Source organism: Hyposmocoma kahamanoa, unplaced genomic scaffold, assembly GCF_003589595.1.
Source record: "Hyposmocoma kahamanoa isolate Upper Pololo Valley unplaced genomic scaffold, ASM358959v1 202, whole genome shotgun sequence".
Taxonomy (NCBI): Eukaryota; Metazoa; Arthropoda; class Insecta; order Lepidoptera; family Cosmopterigidae; genus Hyposmocoma; species Hyposmocoma kahamanoa.
The window spans coordinates 10,966,650-10,978,652 of NW_020653726.1; the positions used below are offsets into that span (position 1 = coordinate 10,966,650).

Below are 12,003 nucleotides of genomic sequence, written 5' to 3' on the forward strand. Positions count from 1 at the left end.
TTTTTTATAACAATAAATGAAGGTATATCGAAATTATCATGTTTTGTTGGCTTCATATTGTAACTCCATTCTGATATTGATCAGCCACACCAATACTTACAGTGAACATCTATTCACAGGTTGCTGCATTATAATGTAAGTACTTGCTTGTGTTAAAATACCGTGCCAACTGCCCCGGCATTTCCGCACTGTATGGTGGTATTCCCGCAGGCCTTATTTGAAGACATCGCAGCCACCGTCCACCTTTAGTGAAGTACCGAGCTGCGGCGGTAGCAAGGCCAGACGGGACTTATTCCGACAAGACCTTACCAAATTTTAATTATAATTTTTTTTTATGATTTCACTTTTATTATTGTTATTATTATTGACATTATTAAATTTCAATTTTTATTGAATTAAATTATTTTTATGTGAAATTACTCCACAAGTTTAATATATATATATATATAGTTTAATAAAGATCGAACACTCTCACACAAATTCCTTCCATTTTTTCTGAGTGTTCGATTTTTGTATTGTATTTATTATATTTTTATTTGATTTCAGTTCGTTTAATTGTAGACAATTTAAATTTTTTACCATTAAATTTATTTATTATTTTTAATGCTGACATAACCATGGTTGTCGTTTGAATTAAACATCTCAGTGTTACTATATTTTCTTTTTTAGCTCATTAATAAATTTGTAAATATTCTATTCTTTTTCTATCAATATATTCTCACGATATTCCATTAACATTGCAAGTATTTTCTTCTCCGTATATCTGTTCCCAGAATGTTGTAACTTCTGCGTCTTCGTCTTGTACACATTTAAGTTTTTTATCTATAATGTAACAATTACGTTCTGATTCCTTAAAAGGTTTCCATTGCTCGAAATCATCTGCTGTCGTGGGCGTTCTGAAAAAGAAACAATATTATTAAGGTAAATGCAAGCTGTGTGTAGCACAGTCAACCTCGATATGTTACCCTGTACAGGCGAAGGTAGTCCACAGTCGAACGAAATTCTTTATAACGGCTCTGGAATCATCTGTTAGCGGTACGTCAAGACACGTTACGTGAAAAAGATAATGCAAATCGTCTGCATGACAGACTCCTCTTATGTCATTCATGTCGTAAGACTTCTTAACAATATTTCTTTCGGTTTCTGCGCAGAATTTGTACAAAAACACAGGTTGACTAGAATACCGTGAGTGATACTTCGCCCACCTTTGAATATTGTAAGAAAATAGCCTACAAGTCTCCAAATCAGTCATTGCCTGCAATTTATCCATAGTCACATCTTCACCGTTAAAATAAAACTTGCGAATTATTTTGTCTACTTCCTCTAATTTGTCCGATGACCATTTGAGCTTTAACTCTCTAGGCACAAAGTAACCAATTTTCCCAACTTTATCCAGTAGACTAGGTAGATTCCTAGAAATTTCGATTCCATCTCCAGATGTATATCCCAATATGATAGGGACGTCTACAATTTGTCCTTTGGTAACTAAATCTGGAGGTTGTTCTGTAATGAATTTTACTACATCGAGATCAGATTTTTCTATCACAGGTCTCCATAATATAACGTCCTCTATGTTGTTAATTACTTCCGTTGGGAGACTTATTTTCACAAGAGACGATGCAGGTATACTTCTTAAGAACTCTGATAATTCAGTCGGATCTTCCGTTTCTTTCCCTAATAATTTTCCCAGTTGGAATGCTCTATTACGCGCATTTAAATCGTAGCTCCAATCACTAAGACATACGCCACTTTGAAAAATGGCTTTGTTAAATAAACCTTCACTCATTTTTGATATTAAGTGATAGGAAGCGCAACTACCACCGGCACTGCAACCAAATATGGTGATGTTGTTCGGATCGCCACCGAAAGCAAATATGTTCTTTTTGACCCATTTCAAGGCTTCCACCTGATCTTTTAAACCTGCATTTCCGGGTATGTCCTCGTTATCTAGACATAAGAAACCTAATACTTCCAGTCTATAGTTGAATGTGACGAAAATGACATCGTGAGCCATGAAAAACTCTGGACCGTAGAAATCGGAGTTGCCAGAGCCGGTGTAGAATGCGCCGCCGTGTATCCAGACCATGACAGGCAGTAAGCGAGGTGACGCGGTCGCTCCACCCGGGGTGTAGACGTTGAGGTAGAGACAGTCTTCGCTGCCGGTTTCCATGCGGTTTAAGCGCTCGTTGAACTGCGGGCATACGGGGCCATGTTCCGAGGCATCTAGGACTCCTTCCCATGGCTCTGGAGGTTCTGGCGCCTGCGTACACAAACCAAAAAAAAAAGAATAATTTTTAGCAATTTTTGAAAGGTAAAGTAAGTTAAGTTACATGCATGTTTTGTTAATATTGTTAATATTGTTTTGTTAATATTGTTAGTATTGTTTTGTTAATATTGTTAATATTGTTTGTTAATATTGTTATTGTTGTTTGTTAATATTGTAAAACCTATTGTTGCTAGTAAATGCCATTGATATAAAATAACAAAATTCGTAAATCAATATGCTTAAGGCGCTCTGTACCTGCAGTACCATAACTGTTCAAGTATCAGCAGTGCTAGCGCAGGGCGCGACTTGTGCGAGATACGATATGGAAGCGCGAAATATTGGTATGTCGCAAACCGTAGCACGACGACGGTGCTTGTCGAGTCGCATTTATTATTTTATTATTTTATTTATTATTTATTGCAACAGCCGTCTGTCGATTGACAGCTGTGTGCGACTAGCAAGGTTTGGAGATCAGACATGAAAAGTGAGTAAACTATCAAAGTGAGAAAAATAGCTTATAATGGCTAATTTAAGTAATTTAGGTACTAATACAATAGTAAATATTAGTTGGAACTCTTTCAGGAATCAGGAATAGTAAGGGCGTCTCCTAGGAATGTGTAGTAAGAGAGATGACGATGGTAAAGTCCGTAGTTTTACACTACAAAACGTAGGTACAAGCAAAAACCACAAAGCTTGAAATAGAAGTGGGTATGATTCACAATATCGAAAGTCGTAACGTCAATGGTCTTTGTATGGAGAACGTTACATCGATTGGTCGTTACGCTATATCGATGTTACGCTACAACGAAAGTACGCTACATCGGTGGTACTCTATATCGATGGTACGCTACATCGGTGGTGGCTTTACATCGAGAGTATTGTCAATCGTACATCGATAGATAGTACACTACATACATTATATCAATTACATAAATACACAATAAAAAAACCTCCAAAACCAACAAATTCACAATACAGCATATAGTTTTAGAAAGGAGGGTCAAATTTCACCCAGTCCCGGTGCAAAAGAAATATATTTTACAATTGGGCTTATATTAGGTACCTAAGTAAATTCTGTATCGCCCCTGGTTTTTTACGCTACTGGTTTTTTATTACGCCCCTTGAATACAGAATTGGTTCAATTATTATTTTTCTAAATAGTTTAATAATGATTTTTGAACAATTAAATTACAGTTTTCTACCCATAAAAAGAGAATATACAACAGGCCATACAACATTTTTTAAAGTCAGTATAAGAATATAAAGTAAAATAAAAAGAAATTGTTTTTATATCTGTTTTCATCATTTTACTATATTATTCCTACTATACTTCCCTATAGAGAACACAAATTGTGATAGGCTTTTGTTTTTATGTGAACATACCTACATTATCTTATCCTATTGCGCCAGAGTAAAAACAAAAGGCAATATAGACCTGTTAGTTACTGACATCGTAAACAAAAACTTTACGGAATTTAATTACCTCATACAAGCAAAATTGTAAGATTCCCGATGTAGTATACCGTCGATGTTGCGTACTTTTGATGTAGCGTACCATTGATATAGTGCACGTCAATGTATACACCTTCGATTTAGTGTTCTGTCGATACAGCGTATAAAGTGAATCATATCCAATTTAAATTGGTACAAAAATAGTTACTTTGTTACCTACAGGTGTTGGTGTTAATAACATTTTGGCAGGCGGTAGTTACAGCGGGGAATCGGCCAAGACCACAATCTATGCGTAGCACAGATAACAGTGCCTAAAGAAATATCTTGGCCAAGTTGTAGCAGCCATAAACCAACTGTAAGAACTTATTTTTTTTAGGTATAAGTGCTTTGAAATATATAACCTAGTTATAAAGAGATTTTTGCCTGTGTTTTCATTTTCCACAAAGTATAAAGCACGCCCTAGGCATTAAAAAGAAGTAACAAATAGTCTTATCAGACAGGAAATGAAACTATTTTTCCGGATTTAAATCGCGTATATTTGTTTTTTTCAAACAAATCGACGTTTCGGGCCCTTTACAGGTCCCATGGTCACAGTTGACTGAGGTGGTACAGTCTTCAACCAGTTATGTTTAATATTGATACAAACCACCCTATTTTTTCACTATAGTTACAATAGTTATTAATTAAATACCTTATTAAATCCGAAAAAATAGTTTCATTTCCTATGTGTAACAATCGCGAAAACCTAAGAATTCGATATTCTTAATTTTAATTTTACAAAGAAAACATTGCAATTTACGCTACATTAAGTTTCACAAAATTATTTTATTGAATGAATTTTTATTAAGTTCAATTTATTATTAATTAATAATAGAAATTAGAATAAAGTAAAACATATTAATTAGTACTTTATTATTATTTATTATTAGTACTCTAGTCTTATCAGACTCTAAATGCTTATTTGCTATTTTTTAATTTTTAATAACAGTGTAGTAAATACATAATACTCGGCTAACATCGCCGTGTGTAGTCGATGTCAGCTAAGTATGTAACACGAGACCGCGTGTAAGACAGGTTAATTAGATTAGTAAAATGTATTTTTGCGATGATCATCGAAACAACCAGAGGTCGAAATAACCTAAGGGCATAACAAACAAAGCCAACTGCTTAAAAAATGCGGAAACAACAACAGAATATTTCCTAACCTACAAAATAATAACCACAAAATCCAGTAGAATTCGGTATGGTAAAAAAAACATATTTCAGTTTACTAAGGGAAAAATAAACAATTTAATTAAGGCAACTATTTTGGTTATTTTAATTTAATGTTATTTGTATGCACGTACATGACGGACTTGTATGTTATATATTAGTAGTTTGTGTACTGGACCGCGCACTAAGATAATAAAACGAGGCGAGTGAGAGGCTTCAAATTAGTAATGCGTCTCTTTCTAATAGGGTGTTCATTCATGTTTCAGCCAGCCATATTGTTTGTAACTTTTTAATTTTTACAGAAAATGTAGCCACTTATGGATGGCCAAAACTACTAATATTATTTCATTCTACAAATTACTATACTTATTTGATATGCTACTTCATAAAAGAAGGTTTCAATGTTGATATATATTTTTTGTATTATTACAGTAAAACCATATTACCTTTAAGCTCATTTTATTTAACCAAAATTTAATAAAGTTAATAGACTAGACATTACCTAAGATGATTTTATTTAGCGTTGGCAACTTGTTAGACAAGGACAGACCACTACTTCGAGCTCACGTGACTCGGTTTTCTACTTTTACTTAAAATAATCCTTAACATAACCCAATAAGGTGTAAATTTGTAATATTGGTATATCGAAGTGCGCATCCGTGGTACACGTGGTACATGTAAAGTGAATTTCTAAAATGTCAGTCTTTTCGTCATTCTATCACATTATTTTTGGACGTCCCGACCCCCACTCATAACCTATAAGTTATAGGGAGGACACTATATCTTTCTACTTTGTGGGGAGAACTATCAACTCTATAATAAGGTGATCCATAAATTAAGTCTTTGATTTGCACTTAGACGGAAGCCAATCACAGCTTTATAGACTTTATAATCTATAAATAACGTTAAATTGAAATGACGTTTTGTATACATTTTTTGAACGAAATAAGATAAAGCGTAATAATAGTAAATATCTAACATGGCATAGAAGGTCAAATGAAGGTAACTGTATTTTTTGGAAAGTAATCGAAATTGTATACTTTTTTTTGATGGAAATAAGAAAATATTGAATAGAATACAAATAGCTCTAAAGGTTTTTCCTTATATAAAGTTCAGCAGATGCATCTTAAAAAAATTATACCGAATTATGTACCTATATTTATTTATGGTTTCGCTTACCTTGAATCTTAATATCCCTACTGGCGGTTTTGCGTATGGAATTCCTTTGAATGCTAAGTATTTTCCTTCATTATTTTCACAAACTACGCCTCGCAGCTTTCCTTGTTCGATTTGTGCGAATGGCATTTTGAAGACACTGCAAAGAAAAAAATATTATGTAAATAATAATTAAAATTCATATTTGTGTACTATACGATTTGTAGTTTTATAAGTTGATGCCTACGCAGAAAATTTTAAAAATAGATCGTAGTCATTGGTTAGCTGCCAAGAGATCAGGTGATTTTCTTAACTGCGCGAGGAAGTGAATCGATATTTCCGCTTTTACATTTTAGAGAGTTGCTAACTGAAATAGTATAATAGTACCTACAGAGACTAACGCCTTATTGTCAGAGGTTGATAACGGTGCTATATTCTGCCGTGCTTACGATAAGAACAGTAAGTCTATATGAATTTCAAACATACTGTTGGTACCAGCCCGTAATCTCTGTTAATATTGTAAGCACGGCAGTATTATGACTCATGGTCTACAACTTCATAACATTAGTTCGTACAAAGTGCAGACACAACGAATGATACATTTAATACGAGCAAGACTTTGATTTGTTCACGAGTATAGAGTATTATGCAGAAACGGAGGAGGGTAGCTGGTAGAACCACAAAATTACTTACGCAGAGTAAATAAACTGAATTAGAAAGCAGTACTTAAAAATAGCAATGTTGTGCCACGTTGCCTAGAAATAAGGGCGAAAACCTTTTTGAGACGTGTATTCAACGTGGTATGTACAGTCAAGAGCACATCAAGCTTGACATTTTGTACTTTGGACCGTTCGTATCGTAAGCGGCATAGAGTTGGATTTAAGTCTTGAGTGTCAAGCTTGACGTGCTCTTGACCGTACCTGTTAGATTATCATCCTTTAGTCAACGAAGCGTACTCTACAAGATAATATAATTGCGCTGGACCTCAATGGTAGAGTCGTTTGTTCCTCATCTTAGATGAAACTGGAATTTCGTTAATTATTCAAATACTCTAGAAACTTTCGCAGCAGCTCTGTTCGACACGACTTAAGTGGTTTGGGACGATTTGGAACGCTTCGTTTTATAAACTTTTTAACTTTGAACAGGTACAGTATTTTCATTAACAGATTGCTTTCTATTGAGATTGGTTTAATTTTCCCAAATTTACATTTTTTCTTAGAACACAGACGAGTACATATATCTTACTCCAGTGGTATGCCGCCTCGATAATGCTATTATATCCCCGCGGCGATGATTAAACGATGATGATAGCTATATACGCAATTTCATATTGTTGTCCTTGTTCTTCAAACTGTATAACAATAGTTCATTACCAAATAAGCAAACTTAGTTCTATCACGCAGAGTGAGGGTCGTATTCTAGAACTCTACTCAATGTTCAAGTCAGGATTTGAGTATGGTTTAAAGCACTCAAAATCGTACTCAAGTCCCTGCCATTAGGGTCGTATTTCGAGTTCTAGAATACGATTACGACCCTGAGAAATGGCGGGTTTCAATAATTACATTACATTTTTACACGAATTAATTTTTAGTTTATGTATATTACGTTGTGCGTTTCTTGATTATTTGTTACCATTAAGCTGATGGCTCTGAAGCCAATGCTTTATAAATAAATAAATAATACTATCACGCAGACAGCATGTGCTCTATTAACTTGTCGGGTTCTTGGATGTGAATTAAAGAACACCGATCTTATAGTAATTTGTATAGTCACTAAAAAAGACGCAAGATTGTTTTACAAGTTTGAAACCACGTTTTTCACACACGAAGCCGCCATGACATTCTCTCTTTTTCACCTCTCTTCTCTTATTGGTTAGTGGTGCTCGCAGGCGCCGTCTCACAGTTGAATGAACTTGAGGGCGCGCGAATTTAAATGTGGTTCGCTACACCACCCACCCATAAGTAAATAAACCCCACCGAAAAGAAACTGAAAGAATCATACAGGGCAGGCTAAAGGTCGAAGGGAGTCTTAAATCGTACTTTTAGACCGGAGCGCGTAGTGTGTTCAGGTTTTTTTAGCAAGAAAATCGGAAGGTTTCGAAGTGGGAGGCACAACTTGAGAACGCGCCGAAGAATTAACCGTCAGATTGGTAGTAGCTGGACCGCCAACAGTTGATGGCTTCGGAGCTTCAGTGTCGATATAAGCTGGTTTAACTCGGTCCAAGCTCACGCAAACTTCTCTATTACCCACGGCGATTGTGATAGTTTTATCTTTTCTGCCAATCACCTTATATGGTCCGGTATAGGATGGCTTCTAAGATGTTCTAACTGTGTCGTCGTGTAAAAAACATGGGAAGACGAATTCGAGTCTTTAAAAACGAACGTGGAACGTTGACCGTGACGCGAAGCCGGAGTAGGTCGTAATTGAGCCATGTAATATCTGAGCTGGGTAGCCAAGCTAGTGGCATCTTCGGCGATAGAGCTAGGTGAAGGGTTAGCAGTGAACTCACCGGGTAAGCACAGGAGTTCCCCGTACACCAACTCGGCGGATGATGTCTGCAGATCCTCTTTCAAAGCTGCACGCATGTCAAGAAGTACTACAGGTAAGACCTTGTGCCAGGAATCTTGATGGCACATCAGGGCAGCTTTTAGCTGTCGAGGCACTCGACTAGGCCATTCGCACACGGGTGGAAACTCGTGGTGCGGATGCGTTTGGCAGAGCAAAGTTTCATGAGGGCCTTGAAGAGAGTTGCCTGAAATTGTCGGCCCTGGTCGGTCGTCACCAGAGACGGTACTCCAAAACGGGCTATCCATTCTCTGAAGAAAGTCTCAGCAACTTCTTCCGCCGTTATACCCACCATAGGCTTCAGGCCACCGTGTAAAGCGGTCCACAGCAGTAAGGCAGTACTGGTAACCTTTGCTGTGTGGGAGAGGGCCAATAATGTCCAAGTGGATATGTCGAAAACGTTTTGTGGAACTGGGGAAATTTCCGAGAGGAGTGGCCGCGTGCCGTATGACCTTGCATCGTTGGCAAGCCATACACGTACGGGCCCAGCTGCGACAATCTTTTTGAATGCCAGGCCACACAAATCGTTCAGACACTAATCGCGCAGACCCTCGCGCGCCTCGCGCAGTCACCCGACTGAGATTGTGTAATCTTGCGAAAACAGCGCGGCGAAATGACGGTGTTATATACGGGCGTGCTTTGCCAGTGGAAAAATCACAAAATGTGGACGTCAGTGCCAGGTAAGTTAACTTTTTGCAATTTTAATGACGAGTCGGATATAATTTTCTGTAGTTCCTAATCGTTTGGTTGCTCCACGCGTGACATCGCGTCAGCCACGACAATATCTTTGCCTTGGACATGCACGACATCAGTAGTAAACTGCGAGATAAACGACAGCTGATTGAGCTGTACAGGAGGCAGTTTTTCACGCCGCTGAGAGAACGCGTATATCAATGGCTTATGATCCGTAAAGTTTGTTACATGCTGAACTTCGAGTATATACCGGAAATGTTGGACAGATTCGTACACCGCCAGAAGCTCTCTGTAATAAGCCGGCCAAATGGTTTGGCGGGGAGTAAGTTTCTTACTACAGAAAGCAAGAGGCTGCTAGTGGTTGTCACAAAGTTGTTGTAAGCATGCACCGACATGACTGGACGAAGCATCTGTGAATAACCCAAGTTTCGCGTCGGGCACCGGGTGGGCTAGAGATGTTGCATCAGGTGGTGGGCAGGTACCGTTTTTCGAAATACGGTAGCCCAGGAAGGTTACTTCTTCCAATTCAAGGACGCATTTGGATGGGTTCACAACCATGTCATAGTCGGACAAACGCTGGAAGAGGGCACGCAAATGTTGGGCGTGCTCTTCTGGAGTCCAGGATACCGTCACGACCTCGTCCATGAAACGCTGGAACGTCTGTCCAGCGTTTCGGAGTCCGAAAGTCATGAACGGAAACTCGTACAGCCCGAAAAGTGTCGTGATTGCCGTTTTGCAAATATCACCTGCGTGGACGGGTGTCTGTTGGTACGCTTTCACTAAGTCGTAAGTAAGTACTGAAAATAGTGCAACCTGTAAGGCTGTGGGAAAAATCTGCAATATACGACGGGATATCGATCAGGGATAGTTCTGGCGTTCGGGGCGCGGTAGTCCCCGCAAGGGCGCCAGCCATTTTCTCCTTTCCTTGCTATGTGCAAAGGCTGCTTGCCGTGCAGTCCCAGACTGAATCATATCGGTAAACTGCTTTTTCGCAGCTAGCAACTTTTGAGGTGCGAGACGGAATATTTTCTGTCGAATGTTTTGTTTCCCTAGAAACACCAGGTGGTCTCGTCACCACAGGAAACTCCTGGAGAATTTTTGTCCAAGGTGAGTCGCAATCAGATAATATAGTCTTGACGCTGACTCGATCTATATTAGTCAATGTAGCATGCACAGACAGTTTTGTACTGCCGTCTACCAAACGTTGCTGGTGACAATCAGGTAAGAGGTGAAAATGGGCCAAGAAATCGGATCCAATTATAGCAGAAGCCACATCCGCAATGACAAAATTCCACCTAAATTCCCGGCGTAAACCTAAATTAAGGCAAAGAGTGATAGGGCTATATGTTTTTATAGCACTTCCATTAGCGGCGCGAAGGTCAAATTCCGTAGAACTGTAAGAGCCCTTGAGGAGATGTCGCGGGAAGCAGCAAATATCTGAGCCGGTGTCAATCAAAAATCGACGGCTGGTTCTAGAGTCTATAACAAACAAACGGCGGCCGGGGTTGCTGCAATCAGATGCCGCATTCACTGACCGCTCTTCCCGTTTCCCTGCTGGTCGGGTTTCCAATCACATGGGCTGTTGCAATGGCTCACCTTATTGGCAAACCTCTTATGATACCAACATAGCCGCGGCTCTGAGCGAAGGCGGGATGTTGACCTCGACGGGGACCTAGACTGGGAACGCCTGTTAGGCGTAAAAGAGCGTGCGCGGTCGTTGCTGAGGACGTTGACTTTTTTATTTAGCTCTTCAATGGAGTGCAATATTGCAGACAAATCCGTTGACGGCCTAGCTTTAGCTTCGTTTACCATAAAGGGCATAGATGACGGGAGAGTCTCCACTATAATGTCGGCAATTTCGGCCACCTTCTCCAAAGGTAAGTCCATTTGTGCCATTAAAATCCGTTGCACTTCAGTAGGGAGCCGGCGCATCCAAAGTTCGCGCAATATTATCACCAACGCCAGTACCAGCCAAGGAACGCAGGTGTCGAAGAAAAACAGAGGGTTTTCGATCGCCCAACTGTTCATCACTCAACAGTTGCCGGACACGCTGTTCCCTTGTAGTCGAAAAACGCTTAATAAGCTCGGTCTTTAGGTACAAATATTTATCTTTTTCAGGTGGTTTGGCAATGATGTGTTCGACTTCATCAGCCATAAGGGCATCAATTTTTGACAAAACATATCCATATTTAGTAGCATTCATGTGAAACCGAATTGAGAACTTATTACTCTAAAAATGCGTACACACAGTTGATTCTGAATATTTTTTCAAATATATATACAAATAATATACAAACAATTTATTTTACATACTTCAGTGTGATATAAAAAGAAAAATGGGCCATACCGTTCGGACGCCGAATAAATATTACACTAACATGGAATAGTTAATTTGAATTGCGCGATCAAAAAATTTACACTTCTTAACTTTTCACTATTTTCGCTCTGTTAACGAGAGGTTTCTTTCTAGAACATCAATCTATTCCAAACAAAGCAAGTCATTTGCTATGAAGTTTTATACTGGATTTACCTTTATTTTGACATGGCTTTATAGAGATTTTCCTTGAGATCATTTATGTGTGAACATTTGTAATTATCTTTTGTTTGCCTGTAGGTATACAGGGTGTCCCGGGACGCGACGTCAAGCCGGAACGGGGTGA

The 12,003-nt window shown here is 38.6% G+C and overlaps 1 protein-coding gene across 4 annotated transcripts in view; it reads right to left on the reverse strand.

Moving 5' to 3' along the window:
- Window positions 1-645: 645 nt before the first annotated feature.
- Window positions 646-12,003, reverse strand: part of LOC113226773 (juvenile hormone esterase-like) — a 26,953-nt gene continuing 15,595 nt past the window's right edge. For 2 of the 4 annotated variants that reach the window (XM_026459506.1, XM_026459505.1), the window contains exons 2-4: window positions 6,110-6,245; window positions 966-2,260; window positions 646-896 (exon numbers count right to left, since the gene is read on the reverse strand). In XM_026459506.1, the coding sequence (XP_026315291.1) occupies window positions 719-896; window positions 966-2,260; window positions 6,110-6,235 (1,599 nt within the window). In that variant the 5' untranslated portion in view covers window positions 6,236-6,245 and the 3' untranslated portion in view covers window positions 646-718. Of the gene's footprint in view, window positions 897-965; window positions 2,261-5,064; window positions 5,141-6,109; window positions 6,246-11,873; window positions 11,893-12,003 lie in introns of those variants that run through there. The other 2 variants (XM_026459507.1, XM_026459509.1) reach the window with 2 other exon arrangements.